At 50.2% G+C, this 18726-nt stretch overlaps 1 protein-coding gene across 1 annotated transcript in view; it reads left to right on the forward strand.

Annotated features, from left to right (window-relative positions):
* MVB12B (multivesicular body subunit 12B) overlaps window positions 1–18726 on the forward strand; it is a 179450-nt gene that overhangs the window by 138832 nt on the left and 21892 nt on the right. The window contains exon 8 of the mRNA XM_031014731.3: window positions 16273–16328. Within this exon, the coding sequence (XP_030870591.1) occupies window positions 16273–16328 (56 nt within the window). The remainder of the gene's footprint in view (window positions 1–16272; window positions 16329–18726) is intronic.

Consider the following 18726-nt stretch of genomic DNA (forward strand, 5'->3'; position numbering starts at 1 on the left):
AAATCAGCTGTCATGTAGGATGGACCAACTTAGTGAGTTTTATACATTGCATCCTCGGGTTTAAATCCAGGTTCTCAAATTACCAATACATATTTAATACTTGGGGTGACTCAGCATTTGTGAGAATGAAGACTATCAGAGCTGGATCTTAAACATCTTCTAGCCCAGGGCTTCTCAAACCTAGTTGCACATTAGAATCACCAGGGAGCTTTGAAACAATGCTGATCCCCAGAGCCCACCCCTCAGACCAATTGAATCAGAAACCCTGGGGTTGGGGGTGGCAGGCAGCAACAATCTTTTCAAACTCACCAGTGAGCACCAGGATGAGTCACTGATCTAGCCCAACCCTTTTACTCTCAGATGGGGGCACAGACTTCATTGCCCAAAAGCTGGGCCCCCTGATGCCAAGGCCAGTTCTCTTCCCATTGTTACTTATTCAATAGGTTTCTTTGGATGCCATTATATGTTAGATACTGTTCTAGGAGCTGGGGGCGCAGCTGTCATGGAGCTTACCCTTTAAATGCACGAGTGGCCTCCAGATTGGTGTGGGCGGGGGGTGGGGGGAGCACATTGAAACTGGGTCCTTCCAGCAGTGTGTCAAGAAAGTCTTTCTCAGCCTCTGCACATCATTGGGATGGTAATGATGACAATAGCTAACACATGCTGAACATTTGTTTTAGATGTGTTATCTTTCTGAATCCTTGCTTCGCCCCTAGAATAATCAGCCCCATTTCCAGAGGCTGTATAAGTGTGTTTCATGGGTGCAGAGCTAGTGCCTGGTGGGCCTGGCATTTGAACCTAGGGCTGTCTGACACCAAAGCCCTTTCTGTTAACTGACTTTATTCTAAGGCAGCCAGTATAAAGATACAAAGAGAGCAGTTTCTGGAGAAATCTATCTGAATTTCCTCTCAAAGATGTAGCCCCTCCATCAGTTAGTTTTTGTTGCATAACAAAACACCCTAAAACTTAGGGCTTAAACCAACCAACATTTAGAATTTCTCATGGTTCTGTGGGTCAGTGGGTGATTATGCTGGTCTGGGTCAACCTGGCTGCAGCCGGATGGCCTGGGATGGCCTGAGATGGCCTGAGATGGCCTCACTCCCTTGTCTGTAGTTGGCAGGGTGGCAGCTCCAGGGATGCCTTACCTGGGGATGCTCGTGTTTGCTCCACGTGATCTCTCAGGCTTCAGGAGGCTTCTCTGAGCCTGTGTACTTGGCTGACCCAGCACTCCAAAGCCAGGGAAGTCTAGCCTGGCCTCACAAGCGTGTTTACGTCTCTGCTGGTGTCATAACTGCTAATGTCCCATTCACCAAAGCAAGTCACATGGCCAAGCCCAGATTCAAGGGGCGAAGAAATAGATTACACCTCTTGATGAGAGAAATGACAAATCATATTGCTAGGGGGCACACATACACGGATAGTGTGACATGACCGCGTAGGTGACAAATGGTGGGATTTGCCACCGTTTTTGCCATCTACCACTGCAGACCGCACCAAAGAAGCCTTCTGGCCCTGACAGGTGCCAGGAGTTGTTAAGGAGGAAAAAAGTGTTGTATTGTTGAATTTATTTACATATACTTTAGAGCACTTTCTATGGTGCCCTAGAGATGCATACTTTATAATTAAGTAACTCTGGTGTTTGTGATCATTTCTATTACAAATTGGATATCAACCCTGGGATAGACCTATAATAACCTTGTGTATGCCGCTCACTTTTGTGGGAAATCAGATTTTTTTTTTTTTTTTTTTTTGAGACAGGGTCTGGCTCTATCGCCCAGGCTAGAGTGCAGTGGTGCAATCTCAGCTCACTGCATCCTCCACCTCCTGTGTTCAAGTGATCCTCCTGCTTCAGCCTCCCGAGTAGCTGGGACCACAGGCATGTGCCACCATGCCCGGCTAATTTTTGGATTTTTTTTTTTAGTAGAGACAGGGTTTCACCATGTTGCCCAAGCTGGTCTCGAACTCCTGAGCTCAGGTGATCTGCCCACCTCGGCCTCCCAAAGTGCTGGAATTACAGGTGTGAGCCACTGCGCCCAGCCGGAAATCAGATTTGATTGAAGTAATTTAAACTGAACATCACCTTTTCTGGGGCTGTAACGTGAGGACTCCCCCGGGTGTTGTAGATCCTATCCTTTACTTCAGTATCCTGTACCTTGTGTAATATCCCTTGTCTGATGTTTTCTCATAATAAGATCTGTTACGCATTTTGGCAGGAATCCTCCTGAAGCCATCGATAGAGTCTCACTCTCAGTGCATCCTGTTGGGAGGCCCACGGTGCTGGTGTGACCCAGTACTGGTGAAGTTAGCTTCGATCACCTGGCGAAGGTGCTGTGTAGCAGGTTTCTTCACTGTAAACTTACTGCTTTTACCTTTGTAATTAGTAGGTACTTTGTGGGGAATACTGTAGGCCTACGTGAATAACTTGTTCCTCATCAGATTTTCACCTGCCACTTTTAGCATCCATTGATTTTTATAACTCTGCCATTTCTCCAGTATATAAGGAAGAGGTTTCCCTTATCCTCAGCCAGTTTATTTCTTTATATTGGTATGGACTAGGGTATTCTTACTCATAGTTGTCATTTTTTATTTTGATGCTCAAATGGATTCATATTTAGCCAATGGGAACCCCTTCGGGCTGGCTCTCATGCCCTTCTGCTGTGTTCCCATGATTCTTTGAGAACCTCTTTACTTTCTGGCACAACAAGATGTTGCTGGCCTTTTCCCTTCCTGCCCAGCACTGAATCAGCCACTTCTCCAAACAGCTCCTGTCTCTTTTAGAGGAGATGCTGGAAAACAGAGTCTGGGTATGAGGAGTGCCCATTTGCCTCTGAACTGCCGTTGCCTCAGCAGAGAGAAATGTATGCACACATGTGTGTAGAGAGAAATATATGTACACATATACATATAAGTGTACACACACACAGATGTGCGCTTATGTATCTGTCTACAACTACATATTAAAACTGACTTTATAATGATACATCTGATTTTGATCCAATATCACAGAGTACATTCTGATCTTCCTGTTGTTTTTGCCAGCTTGGAACGTTAACATTCCTCAGCTCTGTCCCAGGTCTGCCTCTCTCACCATGTTCCAGAATATTTCATCTTCTCTCATGGTCTCAATTATCACCATGCTGGTTACTTCCAAACTCACCCTCACATCCCCGCCCACCAGGCCTCATTTCTGGATCTCCACCCGGCAGCCCTCACACACCCATCTCGCATTCTCGGTCATAATGTTCTAACCAGTGTTGACCAGTTGCCTCCCCTTGGCTGTCACCCAAGCCCCTCAAACCGGACACATGCTCAGCGGGACCCACGAGTTCTTCTATGCTGCTTTTCCACTGGCCCCCACGCCCCGTCAGTACCTGGCATTTCATTCTCCCAGCTCTTTAGGCCAGGATCCTGGAGTCACCCTTGATTCCGCCTTGCCCCTCTGCAGCCAGTGGCCAGGTCTCTTGATTCTTCCATCTAAATGTCCCTTGGCCTTCCCCAGCCACTCCATTCTTACTGCCACTGCCCTCATCCAGGCCACCAGCGTCCGTCGCCTGGTTCAGTGTCAGAACTTCCTCCCTGGTGTTCCTGCTCCAGCCTCACTCCCTGTAATTCATTCTCCTCTCCATAGCCAGGGAGACATTGTTAAAACCTAAATCTCCCCATCTCTCTCTCCAGCTCAAAGACCCTTTGGTGGCTCCCCAGGGACCTCATGATGTCCTTCAGGCCACTGAGAATGGCCATCAGGACTCCTGGCAGGCTGGTTCTTGGTTGTCTCTGGACCCTACTTCTATGCAACAGTTAAAAAGGCTGAGACAGAGCTCTAAGAATTGATGTGGAAACCTCTCTGACAGTCAATTGAAAAAAAGTAAATTGCAAAACAGTTACTTATGCTGTGATGCTATTTTTATTAAAAACATGAATACATACAAAACAAAATTCTGGCCAGCTGTAGTGGCTCATGCCTGTAATCCCAGCTACTTGGGAGGCTGAGGCAGGAAGACCCCTTGAGCCCAGGATTTCGGGGCTACACACAGCTGTGATGGCACCACTGCACTTCAGCCTGGGTGATAGAGCAAAAGTCCATGTCTAAAAAATAAAAAAATAATATTCTGTCTTTTTTCTATACATGCCAACACGCAGGTGAATGCATGGGAGACAGGCCGGCAGGACCCCAGGCACTGTGTACAGACCACTACCAAGGCTTGCTCTGAGAAGGGTCCAGGATCAGCGGCTCTGGATTCAAGGGGTGCTTTGACTTAGCTATCCTATTGGAATGGTTTCCTTAGAAAATATATTCATGTGCTGAAGTGTTAAAGAGTACAACTTAAAAATATAGATGGGTTGGTTTTGAGAAGGTAAAAAGAGCCCTGGCAGAGAAAGCGCGTCTTCCAAGCCTGAGGTTCCCTGCTCCACAACCGAGGGGTGTATGTGATGCTCAGCCTGGGGGACAGGCGTGCTCAGTAGTCACAGGCCATGCCTATCAGGCCCTTACTGTCAGTTACCCCCCGTGGCTGCAGATCACACTGCCTGTTTTAGAGCATGCCTTCTTCCAGAGGATGTGGTCGCTACTAGTGGTAACGTATCTGCATTGGACCTTGGTTCTGCTTTTTGTTCTGCATCTACAAAGCTCCTTTGGTCTCGAGCTCACTGAGGAGTTTCTGTGTTTGTCGCTGTGGGCAGCAGGTGTGTGCACTGACCCAGTGGCCCCTCAACCACCAGGGTACCTTTGTACTCATGTGGAAAAGTATCAGAGTTGCGTTTTATCTTTACCTTGAGCAAAATGCAGTTGATCCCTGCCCCAAGCCATTAAATATTTATAACGTTAAAAAAATGTTTCTTTAATGTCTCTGAGCCTCTCTTTTCTAAACTGTGGAAGAAAGAAAATAACAATACCTGGATTGCTATGATGTTTAAATGAGATAAAAACATAAGGCCCTAGGTACAAACTAGCTGCTCAGTAACTGTTAGCCACTGGTATTAGTATTAGTGAGTATTAGTGTTATTACTGCCATACAGAGGAAAATACCCTTTCACGGTAGACCCCTTTCTGCCTGCTTTCCCATAAAAACAGGAGTGCAGCCATATTAAATTACATAACCCAGGGGCTGTGAGTCCCAACCCAAAGACGTTTGGAGGGACAAAAGCAATGTTTGCTGAGGAGTAACTCATTGGGTCCCCCAGACCATGGCTCTCCGTGGTGTCTGCTATCTCTGGTGTTGCAAGTCAAGCTCGACTTGGAAGCAAGATCCAAGCTTCTGAGGCTCAGTGAGAATGTTCTTGTTGTGTGTCGAGTTTCTTGTGGGTGTGGACTGTGGGGCAGCTGCCTTCCCTCTGTGCTCCCATAGCCTTCAGAGAACTGCCCTGGACCTGCATGAGGTTGTGCAGCCCAGCACTGCACCCTGGACCCTGGAGGGAGGGACTGCCCTGAAGGAGGAGGTGGGTGGGCTGGTGGCCCTAGATTCCTCCCAGGGCACTAGGGATGCAGAGGGATGAAGCAAGCCCCTCAATTACAGTCTTCTGTGTAGAGACGGGGAGCCTAGGAGGAGTCAGTGCTCTGTGTGTGTGTGTGTGTGTGTGTGTAATCCAGATTGCTCATGCCAAATAGAACCTCTAAGAATGTTCGTTTGTGGTGTGAGGGCACCCTGGTCTGGGTGCCCAATGAGTGACTCCTTAGCAAACATTGCTTCCGTCCCACCAAACGTCTTTGGATTGGGTCTCACAGCCCATGGATTGTGTAATTTAATATGGCTGCACTTATGTTCTTATGTGAAAGCAGGTAGAAAAAGGTCAACCGTGAAAGGGTATTTCCCTCTGTACAGCAGTAATAACACTAACACTAATACGAATGGCTAACAGTTACTGAGCAGTTCGTTCGTACCTAGGGCTTTATGTTTTTATCTTGTTTGAATGTCATTGCAGTCCAGGTATTATTATTTTCTCTCTTCTACAGCTGAGGAAAGAGAGGCTCAGAGAGATTAAATACTTGTCCCAAATTACAGAACTAGTTAGAGGTGGGGCCTGGTCTAAACTCATTTCCTGCAGAAACAGCTGCTTTCGACATAAAACCGCAGCCTTGCCCCCATTTTCTGAGTGGCTGCTGTGGTCAGGCTGTTCTTTCCCATTGCTGTCTGATCCCTCAGCGGTGCTGCGGAGTGGGCACAATTATCCTCATATGACAGATGAAAATCTGACTCTGAGGTTAAGTGACTTGCCCAAAGCCACACGGCTAACAAGCACTGGGCCCAGCTCGGTGCTCACACGTGTCCGACTCCGGCGCCTGTGCTCCGTCCTCCCGTGCTGCCTCTCACGCGGGGGACTCGGGAGGCTCCGGAAGTGGCTGATAAATCACTCCTTTTGGCTTATGAATAACATGGCAAAACAAATTACTTTGGGGATCTAGAAGGAAGTTGTTGGCCCTGTGTAAACTCAATTGGAATGTCACTGAGCAGACAGCTCTGGAGGCATCTACAAATATCTTCCAAGGAATATCCCCAAAGTGAAATCACCAAGAAAGCAAAACAGGCTCCGTGTTTTGGTTTGCAAATGAGTTTTGAGAAATGGCCTTGAGATCTTGAGTTGTTGGCATTTTCCCCATTACAAATTGTAAAGGACTTTTGAAACGCCACAGGAAAGGGGAGAAGAGAGGCTTGGGGTTGCTGATTATTTACAGCTCCAAGCCCTGGGCAGGTACACAGAATTAAAGGCCTCCTACCACTCCAATTGCATTTAATTTTATTCCGAAAATGACTACCTGCCAATAAGCCTCATTGTTCACCAGCATCTCTGCAAGTACTTTGAGGTACTATTACCCGAGTTCACTTAACACCGCTTGACAACTTTAAGCAGATAACAATTGAGGTGCTGGTAATGGAGTCTGTTTTTTTTTTTTTAATTTTTTACATTTTTACCACATGACTTTATGACTCTCTATCAAGCGTGTTGAAATTAATCCATGTGTTGATTGGAGTATTTCCTCACCCCTGCTGCGTATTGAGACGTTGGGGAGGGATAAGGGTTGGCGGCTCTGAGCAGCTAGGTATTCCGGGGCAATGGGTGGTCCTAAGTCCGGAGCCTTGGGAGTTGGTCAGTGGTGGGTTTGTGTTGAGCCTGCAGAAGTCTGAGGTGTGTGTTTGGAGGGGAGAATCAAGGGATGGCTCTGGAGGACTGCCTTGGCAGGTAAAATTATAGTTCCCATACGAAGGGAGGATGCAGGAGCTATAATCCCATCTCGTTGCCAGGCAAAGTTCCTACAGATTCATGGCAGAGCTGTCTGTGCAAGCAGGAATCCAATTTTATGTCCAAACAAATGCAGCATGCAGATTGGACTGACTGCTTCCCCGAGAATAGCAAAGACAGGCATTCAGGTCAGCTGGCAAAAAAAAAAAACCCACCACCCCCTTTTTCCTCCTTTAAAATAGGGGGTGGGATTAATACAGTAGCAGATTAGAGCTTTATTTGTTTAAACCTTGTAGAATCTGTAAGCATTCACAATCCCCTTGACTTGTAGTGCCTGATTGTAAAAAGAACAGTTGAATAAGCTCATTGTTTTCTGGTTTTTTTCTTTAATGTATTTTACAAACACTCTGGTGACAGGCCTGACACGCTGATTTCTATGTACTGGCACTTCAGTTTGGGATTACAGCATTAATAACAGAGTTCCATGCATCATGCCATTTTTAAGCATGATCGTTATGATAAAGGGCATATACTTAATTACAGGCCTGCTTAATTACAGCTCTGTTGAAGCTCGTTTGTTTAGGAGAATGCTAATTGCGCCACAGAGCCAGCGGCACATCCTTGCTTTCATCTGCTGGAGGTAGCTCGATGCTGTGGATCAGCATTTTGTTAAAACTGCCACCAAAAATAAAAAAAAAATTTTAAAAACAAGAAGAAGAAGAAAGCACTGGCCTAGTACTGAAAGGAAACCTGCCCCAGCACATGGCTTTTGGTAAGAGCAGAAGCCAGGATTAGGTGACCAGCCCTCCCTACGTGGTGGGTGCTTTATCTCTGTCGTCTTATTTCATTTTTCTTCACCCTCACCGCAGCCCGCAGAGGCAGCTGTAGTATTATTCCCACCTTACAGACAGGGCAAGTAAGGCTCAGAGAGGTGGGGTGGCCTGTGCAACAGCCGCACATCTGCACCTGCTCAGCTGCAGCAAAAATTCAGGTCTGCCAAGCTCCAAGCCCCTCCTTCCCTGCCATAGCCCCCCATAGCCCCAGAGCAGGTTACACTCTGGGTTTGAATCCTGGCTCCAGCCAAGCCTCATAACTCCTCTAAGCCTTGCAAGTGGTGTATTAGTTCATTCTTGCGTTACTATAAAGAAATACCTGAGACTGGGTAATTTATAAGAAAAGGTTTAATTGACTTATGGTTCTGCAGGCTGTACAGGAAGCATGGCAGCATCTGCTTCTGGGGAGCCCTCAGGAAGCTTCCAATCATAGTGGAGGCAAATCCAGAACAGGCTCATCACATGGCCAGAGCAGGAACAAGAATGCCAGAGCAGGAACAAGAAAGCCAAAGAGCGGAAGGTGCCACACGCCTTTAAACAACCAGATCTCGCGAGGACTCACTTGCTATCACAAGGACAGCGCCAAGGGGATGCTGCTAAACCATCCACAAGAAATCCTCTCCCCACATAACTCAGTCATCTCCCGCCAGGCCCCCCCTCCAATACCGGGGATTACAATTGAACATGAGATTTGGGTATTTGGGTGGGGACACAGATTCAAACCACGTTAAGTGGTAATGTTGAGGCTTGAGTTATTTGATGCCTGTTCACCACCTTGTGTATGGGCAGTAAGCACGGATTCCCTTTCCTTTTCTATTTTGTAGAACTGGGCTTGGGGAGAACTTCTTTACCTCCCGGGTTTGTTGGGGGTGGGGGGCTTTGTCATGGCACACTGAGAGCTCCAGGGCCTGGAGAGAGGGCCGCTTTGTACCTGGGTGCCGTCTTTGGCTCTGTCAAGGAAAGGGCAGGTGCTGTCCCTGCATCTAGGTTGTGAGTGCAGACTGGTCAGGCAGTGTGGGGGGATGAAGCCCCATCCAAGCCCTTAGGCTGCATGGAAGGGGTAGGTCAGGGGTGAAAATGTGTGTCTCGTTCCCAGCTCTGCCTCCATCCAGCTCCTCGAACAGCATGTCACCCTGCATGGGACTCAGAAATAGACTAAATGCTAGAACATCACAGTCTCTCTGCTCTAAAATAATAACAAAGGCAAAATGCTGGTTGCAGCTAGGGAAAAAGAAAGGAAGGAAGTAAACGTGGCTCCCCAGGAGAAGCCAGGACGGAGATGATTCATGAACGTTCTTTTGGAATGCATGAAGAATGCATGCCGTTGATTTTAAGAATTATGTTTTGCAAACCTCTAGATGTTTTAAAATATGAAAAGGCTGCCCAGATGAGAGGAGACATGGATGTTACAGAATTAAGAGGGGATTTAGCGGTCTCACAGATCAGCTTTCTACCCAACACACAAAATCCCTCCCTAGCTCCCCAGCAAGTCGCTGTCTGCGTCTAGCCCCTTATGCTGTGACCACCATGAAAACATGTGCAGACATTTGATTATGTTCACCTCAAGTCTTCTCTTATCTGAACCGCCACTTTTGCTGCAGTTCTCATGTGCTGGACACCATACTGGGCTCTGAGGGTGCTGGGCAGGGTGCTAGGATGAACAGAAATGGACAGGATTGTGCCTTCCTGGGCCATCGAACCTGATGGCTGCTTCTCCTTTCCCTCACGTGGTCTGGTTTAGGTTCCCTCACCACTCTGGCCTCCTTGAAGGCCCCCGGGATGACCCTCTGGGAAGGTGGTTCTGGCTCTGAGTGCCCCACTCAAGCTCCAAGTAGACCAGGGTGAGTGACTCATCCGGGCACCAGGACTGCGGCACTGTAACCTTATGATGCTCCTTTTAAATAGTCAGATCACGTCATCGACTTACTCACCTACAGCCGCCTTCTTTCCTGTCTCCTGCTGTTATTCCACGCCTCTTCCATTCCATCCAACACAGTTGGGTTTTCGGACCTACACTACGAGACTCTTCATGGGTCTCTAGTGAACTCCTTCCATTACATTTGGCCCACGATCACAACTTTTTGAGACTTTACTGGTTTTCACTCTGTTATCTGGTTTGTAGACTGCCCACCTCGGCTTCCCATCAGGCATGCATTAGATGAGCATACCCTGTGTGTCTTCATTTGAGTCATTGATCATGCCCTGGGCACCCTTCACAGGGGTCACTTAAGGTTAGCATTGGTCTCTTAATCAGCTTCTTGAATGTGTGGTTCAACCAGTTATGGATTCTGCTAACCTCCACAGTAGCCAGCTGTATTTATCCATCTTGTGTACATGGATAACATGAGAAAATTTGTAAGATGCTTTGCTGAAATCCATATTATTTCAGCCTGCTTTAATCTTTGATATACTAGATTTTCTAAAATAAGTGGGATTTGGTGGCCAGATTATCTGCTTAGCAGAGTCTTGCTGGTCCTGGTGGCACTTGCTTCTCTTTGGAGCCTCCCTGTGCTGGTGAGAAGGGCACTGTGAGAGCCCCGCTCCTCTCGATTCAGCTCCCACTGTGAGCTTCAGCCCATGGGATCCTGTCACCTCCTCTTTCTTTCCTCTGAGTTTGTTAAAATCTGTTTTCTAGGCCATGTGTGGTGGCTCACACCTGTAATCCCAACACTGTGGGAAGTCGGGCTGGGAAAGTCACTTGAGGCCAGAAGTTCAAGACCAGCCTGGACAGCCTGGACAGTGAGACCCCCATCTCTACAAAAAATAAAAGTCTGTTTTCTAGAAGAACATAGGGAGCATCTGACTATGCCCCTCCTTCTGTCGTGAACTCTCAGACGGTGGTGGTCTGTCCTGAGGCTTCCGTCTCTGTCGCTTGACCAGACAGCTCCTCCTTGCAGTCAGGATTAGGTCAGAGCAGGTCTCCTCATCTCTGCTGCTGGTCCAGTCAGGAGCACGTGGGCCGAGGGGTGGAGTGAGGCCGTCAAAGTCCTGAGGGCCCCCCTTGCTGCTGCCTCTTGCTCCTCAGACATTTCAGGAATGCATCTTCCTTCCCTCCCAGTGGCTGCTGTGGGGCATCCCACAGTGATCTCACATCTCATCTTTGCCTCCTCACTAAGGTGTTACCGCTGAGCCTACCTGAGGGCCAGAAGGTGCCCTCACCCAGGCACCTGGATGCCTGCATGTGGAGCAGGTTGGCCATGGGCCCCACCAACTCCCCAGGGTGCCCCAGAAGGTCTGGGAGGGAGGGCTTCACCTCTGGAGGGCAGATGTGAGGAGGGCCTGCAGACGAACGGGAAGTGCCTCTGAGGGACTTCAGGGCCCACTGGGAGGCGGGGTGAGCACCCTGCCCGCTCCCTGCAGTCTCTCAGTGGCTAAGGGAGGGCCTTGTCCTAATCATATGTGGGTGTGTGTATGCATATGCATACGTATGCACTTATAATGGAAGTATATAATTTATACCTTACATATTATATATACAAAATGTAAATCTGCCGGTCACGGTGGCTCACGCCTGTAATCCCAAGACTTTGGGAGGCTGAGGCGGGCGGATCACAAGGTCAGGAGATTGAGACCATCCTGGCTAACACGGTGAAACCCTGTCTCTACTAAAAATACAAAAAAATTAGCCAGGCATGGTGGCGGGTGCCTGTAGTCCCAGCTACTTGGGAGGCTGAGGCAGGAGAATGACGTGAACCCAGGAGGAGGAGCTTGCAGTGAGCCAAGATTGCGCCACTGCACTCCAGCCTGGGAGACAGAGCGAGATTCCATCTCAAAAAAAAAAAAAAAATGTAAATCTATAATCTATGTAAAGGTATATTTTTACATAATATATGTGATTATATATATATTTGTGTGTTAGGCTGTTCTTATGTTGCTATAAAGGAATACCTGAGACTGGGTCATTGATAAAGAACAGAGATCGAATTGGCTCTTGGCCCATGGTTCTACAGGCTGTGCAGGAATCATGGCCCTGGCATCTGCTTCTCGGGAAGCCCCAGGAAGTTTCCAGTCATGGTGGAAGGTGAAGGGGGAACAGGCGTATCACATGGCCAGAGCAGGAGTGAGAGAGAGGGCCAGGGGAGGTGCCACGCACTTAACCAGATCTTGTGAGAATCACTCACTACCGTAAGAACAGCACCAAGCCATGAGAGATCCACCACCATGACCCAAACACCTCCCACCAGGTCTCGATCTCCAACATTGGGGATTACATTTTAACATGAGACTTGTCAGGGACATATATCTAAACTACGTCAATATATGCACAAAAAATGCTATTGTTGATATCTAAGTTTTACAAGTGTATAGTCCATTTTCATACTGCTATGAAAAAATACCTAAGACTTCATAATTTATAAAGAAAGAGAGGTTTAATGGACTCACAGTTCTACATGGCTGAGGAGACCTCACAATCATGGCAGAAGGCAAAGGAGGAGCAAAGGCATGCCTTACATGGCAGCAGGCAAGAGAGCATGTGCAGGGGAAACTCCCCTTTATAAAACTATCAGATCTCATGAGACTTATTCACTCTCATGAGAATAGCATGGCAAAAACCCACCCCCATGATTCAATTACCTCCCACTGGGTCCCTCCCACGACTCATGGGGATTATAGGAGCTACAGTTCAAGATGATATTTGGGTGGGGACATAGCTAAACCATATCAACAAGTTACTTTTTTATCCTTGATTTTTATTTAAAGCCCTAAACTCAGAGCAGCTAGCCTGGGCAACCCATTCTTCCTCATCTCCTCTGCTGACTAGCAAGGCAAGAGCACAGCGTGACAGGAGGCCTGGCTACTGTGGTCAGAAAGCCAGGCTTACGGCACCACCTATGTTTCTAGATCCTTCTCTTTCAAAGACATGATCATCAGTTGGAAGGAGAAAGAAACACACACTCCTTGTGGGAGCAGGGAGAAACTGCTTCATGGGTGAGGGGTTTGGCTTTGGAGCGATGGAAATGTTTTGGAACTAGATGGAGGTGGTGATCGCACACCATTGTGAATGTTCTAAATGCCACTGAATTGTTCACTTTAAAATGGTTAATTTTATATGAATTTTTTAAAACATTTCCCTCCCTGCTTAGATCTTCCCAGTTCCTAGAAGTGATTCCCAGGCTTCTTCCATCCATGGCTTTCATCTCCAGCAGCAGCAGGCGGGGTAGCAGTGAGCAGGGTCCCCAGGTCCTGAGAGAGGTTAGGCCCTTGCCCCAGGCTGGAGCCCCCTACCCAGTTCCCCAGATCCCCGTGCATGGGAACAGCAGCCCTCCCTGTCCAGCACAGCCCCTGAGCCCCCAGGCCCTGCCCCTGGGCTGGGGACCTGGAATGCAGAGGTGACTCGCACATGCACCTACAAGAAGAGGAGAGGAGACACGGGCCTGGCCAGACCCCAGGGAGGGCCTCGGGGAAGGCATGCTGCAGGAGAGGCACTCAGAAGACTGGGAAGGACAGTTGAGGTACAAGCATAGAGGGAGGAAGGGATGGGTAAGCCGGGAAGAGGGTCAGGTGCAAGGGGCCAGGGCCTTCAATACCAGTCGAGACCCCCATCTAGGAAATCCTGCCCTTCTCTGTCCATTGGAGGCACAGGCAGTACTGACAGCCTCTGACTAGGGAGGCCTCCCATGGGAGGAGCCCCCTTCCTCTCTGCCACCCCCAGTACTTCCCAGCCCCCTCAGTTCCTGGTGTAATCAGGTCTTTGCACATCACCTTACCACCTTTGTAACACACAGGATCCCTAGACATACAGTGACATGTAGATAGAAACAACTGTCACCAGTGAGAGGCAGTTCTTCACTCCCAAATACTAATAAGGTCTTTAAAACATGAGAGGCAGAAAGTCTGGGGAATGAATGGTGAGTGGGTTCTGCAGGGGAGCAATTGCCAGGGCCTGTGCACAGTACCTGGGCATGCAGGGAGGACTCTGCTGTGGACTCTGCTGTCTGTCTAGCAGGCAAGAGAAGCCATGGAAGAGGTGGATGTGGGCAGAGAGTGGGAAGTGAGGACCATGACAGGTGAAGAGTGGGCTTCGGGACTTTACTGGGGAGGTCAAGCAGCCTGTACTATCCAGAGCTTTGGGGCCACTGCTGCCTACCTTTGTGACCCCAGCAAGCACCAACTTCTCAGAGCCTCTGCTTCCCAATCTCTAAAATGATCAGAAGTGTTACGAGTGCCCGGCCCATCTCAGCAGCACTGGGAAGGGCATGGAAGTCAGGTCGGGCAGATGGTGGCGGGAGCTGGCACACCTTTTCCTGGATATCCGGTGGGACTCGACTCTGCCCCTCTCTAGAAGGCTTTGTGGCTCTTTGAGACTCCTTTATTCATTGCTGAACTTTTTCATCTGTGAAGCAGCACACACACATAGGTACTCAGAGTTCACACGCAGGTCTGCACGCGGGATGTACTGAATGAGATTGAGGCCCAAATGCGGGACATACTGAATGAGATTGTTTGAGGCCTTCCCCTCACCCCACTTTCTGGGGAAGTGTTGCCTGTTCGGGACCTTTGTCCCATCTCTTCCGGCAGCTCACAGCAGGTTGCCAGCACCACCTGAAATGGGAGAAGGCCTCTGACCGGGAGTCTATGTCTAACTCCAGCAGCCACACTGGGCAGCGGCCCTTTCAAGAGAGGAGGGCGCGGGGAATGCAGCGACTGCCGCCACCTGTGCTGTGTCTTTTTCTTCATGCTGATCCAAGAAGGTTTCGTTTCTTTCCTTCCCTAAAATAAAGCGTGAGCAGAGTTCTATGATGTTTTATCCCTGTATGAACATAGCATGAGCCATTCGGCTTTTCTTGCTGATTGGGAGGATCCATCCCAGGTTTCTTCTTCTCTTATGTCCTTTCCTCTTGCTTTGCTGCTTTCCGCTTCTGCTACTCTTCTTTGTTAGGACTGAGAAAAAAAAATATGACCACTGGAGGTTCCAGAGAAGTCATCATTCCAGGAGACACTGGGGGAAGCAGATTGTTGGTCCCGGGAGCACACTGCCCGCCGCTGCCCCTACGCTCTACCTGGCTTCCATTGTGCTCACTCCGTTTCTCCCTGAAACCACAATTTACTGCATAGCCACCACCTCAGGGTGCGGCCACCCCTGACTTCGGGGCTCCGCGTACCTGCACTCATGAGCAGGCCCCTCACAACTGCGGCTGCATGTTCCCGACTCTTCCCAGACCTAAGGGAGAAGCTGACACTGGAGAGGCCCCACCACTGTCCCAGCAGCCACATGGCTGCCACGTTGGCTCTGTGAATGCCGGCATCACGTCTCGTCCAGTGTGACCTGTTCCTCAATGTGGCAGGATTTCCAGTCCTGGTGTGGCACCAGAGTCCTCCTCTCTGAGGTTATAATTCATAGAGAAGCGCTCACTTACGGAGGCACACCCTGGGTCGTTTCTGTCCATGTGCTTTTGACAGCGATCCCCTGGGACAGGGCGGAGGGAGGGGTGGCCACAGAAAAGGAACCACGCCCCTGGGCCCCTGGTTTCTCCGTCGTTGCGTCCCCGTTCCATGCCCTTTTTCTCGCGTCCTGTTAAAATTGAGCACACTGGTGAGCCTCGAGTCAGCCCTTGATGCCCTGGGTCTGAGTGACTGAGAGCGACATCCACTGTTGCCCCCACATGTCAAGCACCTGCTCTGTGCCAGCGCTGGCCAGGCGCCCCACACACTCCACTTCTGATGCACAGGCACCCTGTCATGTAGGCGGCGCCATCTTTTTAAATGTGACTTCAGTTTTTCGTCTTTCACCTTCAGTTGCTCATCTGCAGTCACCAGCTGGGATTTGAACCCAGCCAATCTGACTCCTGAGCTCCTCTTTCCTCCCACTTAGTCGTTTCCCCTGAGCCCAACAGCACCTTAGAGCATGTCTAATGCACGTGCTTACTGCCTTCGTCTCATTGCAGCCTGTCCCTGCCAGCTGTGTCACCTTCATCCTGCTGCCAGCCCCTGGTGACTCTCCCGTTACAGATCAGAGACCAGACTCCAGGGGTGGAGAGTGGGGGTTCTGGACCAGCCGCTCTCTGCTCCTAGAGCTCTTGTCTACACAACTGCCTGGTGCTCAGGGGATGATGAGGCGCCTGCCTCTCTCAGTAGGTTGTGTGGCCTGGTAGCAGAGGTGGGACCTGTCCTCTTTCATAGCTCCAGCACATCTGTGCTGGATGTCACCTGGCTCCATCCAGTGACGGATTCATATTCTCTGTTTCGACGTCTTCAGTTGCTGGACAACTAAATGCCATCTTCAATACCTTTAATGCCATCTTTTTTTTTTCTTCTTTTGCAGCAATGGATGGTGTGCCTTTTATGATTTCAGAGAAGTTTTCTTGTGTTCCAGAAAGTGTAAGTTTTATGCATGCTCGCCCTTCCCCTCTGCCACCCCCCAGCCTGAGGTCCCTCCATCCTGATTTACACGGCACGCAGGGCTGTTCAGGCAGTACTCACGCTCCTTCCCCTACCGGAATCTTGTCCGCCTGCGTGTCCCCTCTCCCACTGGAAGCTGAACCCCGCAACCCAGTGACAGGAACTCCTGAGGTTGGGGGGTGGGTCGTGTGCATCTCTGGCCCTATCAGCCAGTGCCCCATGTAGTAGGTGTTTGAGAAATGAAGAAAACAACAGCTGGGGGATGGGAAAGTAGCAAGAGGCTGTCAGACAAGCTCAGGTGCACTGAGCCTTTGCCATGCCGCATGTGATTAACCCAACCTGAGCTTACCTGGTTGTGAATGTTCTTTATCTCCCAAGTCCAACTTAGTAAGTTTTGTTCTTTCTTACTTAAGGATGACAATTTCCTGTAGAAAGGAGGCTGCCTCGTTTTCCCATTGTCATAGCTGCATTCTGCGCTCTGACACGGAGGCCGCCATGCAAATGTGGTGCCTCTAGCTGTGGTCTCCTGCCCATGCCAGCCCAGCATGGACCCCACCATCCACATCAGCACTGTCACGCAGGCCAGGCTCACGCCATCTTTTTATCAGAGGGACCGAGTGAGCTGGCCGGGACCAAAGGCCAACTTCAGACTGTGAGGGGCGGCCACCCTGCATGGCAGTGGGGTCTGTGCCTCTCACTGCTAGGGTCAGCCCTCCAATGGTGCCAGCCCCCAAGGTGGCAGTGGCCCCCTCCCAGCTGCGCAGGCTTGCCCCACGCTGGCTCAGCAAACCCGTTTCTGGTTTTGATCCTTTCTGCAGAAGTTGGCCTTGACTAGCTAATAAACATGAAGGCCCCAGCTTGGGCACAGCTAAAGAATCCTTCAGTGTTTTTCTTGGATCCAGCTTAAAACCACCCGGCTTGCGATTTGACCTGCTCTGTAGTTTCCATTTTCGTGAAATAGAATAGGCCTCCTCTGAACCCTTCTGGTAAGCAGCTTAATCTTGAAAAATGCTCGTGACGTGACATGCGGAGCTCCAGGAACTTCAGCCGACTCCACGGGGCCGCGTTGCCATGGCGACGCTGGCGCCTCTGTTGCCGTTCCCTGGGAGAGGCAGCTCTGTCCTGCTCACCAGCTCCAGTTGGGAGAATTTAGTGGGGTGGTTAGAGCCTAATGACACAGCAGCTGCACCTCTGCTGGGTCGCGGGCAGGCGGCCCCGCTCTCGCCCCCCTCGTTTTGGCAGCACGGAGAGCACCACACTGTTCCGTGGCTACCGGCAGAGCAGCCGCGAGCGGAACGTGTGACTCGGTGGCCCCGTCCCAAGATCGCCCTCGCGAATGTGCTGCTGCCGGGCGCTGCCACCTCGGCCAGGGCTCCAAGGACACACACCCAGCCAGGCCCGGTGCCCTGCGCTCCCTGCTCTTCTCAGTGCAGCGCCCCGCAGCCCCACTACGGGGCCGCCGCTTCTAATGGACGAGGGAATGAGGAAGGGATTTAACGCGCAGCTGCATCGCCAGGAGGCGCTGAGACTGGTTTTGAGTCTGGGTCCTCAGACTCCAGAGCCGGCCTCGCAGGAAACCCCTGCTGGCTTCGCGGAGGCTCCAGCTCCACTCCCATCCCTGAGCTACCACCCTTCAGGACCATGCGGGCTCTGGGGTTCTGTCGAAGGCCCTCAGGTTTAGCCTGGGCCCCAGGAGGCTGGGCCAGGGACCCCTCTGGGGAGCACAGAACACTCATGTGCCCAGTAGGGACTCAGACCAGGAGCCACATGGACTGGACGCCCTCTGCCCTCCGAGCCTCTGAGTCCAGGCTTCTATGGGCCTCTAGCTCACTCAATTGCCATGTGTATTTGATTTTTCATGCTGTCTGTTGAAAAGCCAGCATTTTTTTTAAGCCTCCAATCTTCATGAAATTATAAAAACTCTCATTAAAATGCAATGTTACCATTTTTTCCACATCGATTTCTCAAATGATAATTGATGGGCAGTTGTTTCATTTACCTGGCATTTCCAAAGACCTGGAATCCCCCCAGCTCCTACCCTGGATTCCCCCTAAGGAACTCTTCCTCCCTGGAGTTCCTTAAACCTCCTGCCTTACCCAGACACAGTGGCTGGGCGGCCTCCGGGGAGAGCTTGGGCACCTCCGGTTTATAGCTGCAGCGAGAAAGAGCAAACCTTGCCTGCGTGTTCTGCTGGCAGGGGGAGAAGACAGGTGAAGCAGGCCAGCCACGGTCAGTCCTCCAGGAGACCTGGATCCCCCTGGGTGCCACAGACCACAACTAGGCAAAGGTCCCGCAGCACAGGGGCCAGCACCTTGAGGGCCACATTCCTGCAGCAGGCTCTATCGTCACTTCTCCTGCCACCCCCACGCGTGACTGA

Source organism: Gorilla gorilla, chromosome 13 (assembly GCF_029281585.2).
Source record: "Gorilla gorilla gorilla isolate KB3781 chromosome 13, NHGRI_mGorGor1-v2.1_pri, whole genome shotgun sequence".
Taxonomy (NCBI): Eukaryota; Metazoa; Chordata; class Mammalia; order Primates; family Hominidae; genus Gorilla; species Gorilla gorilla.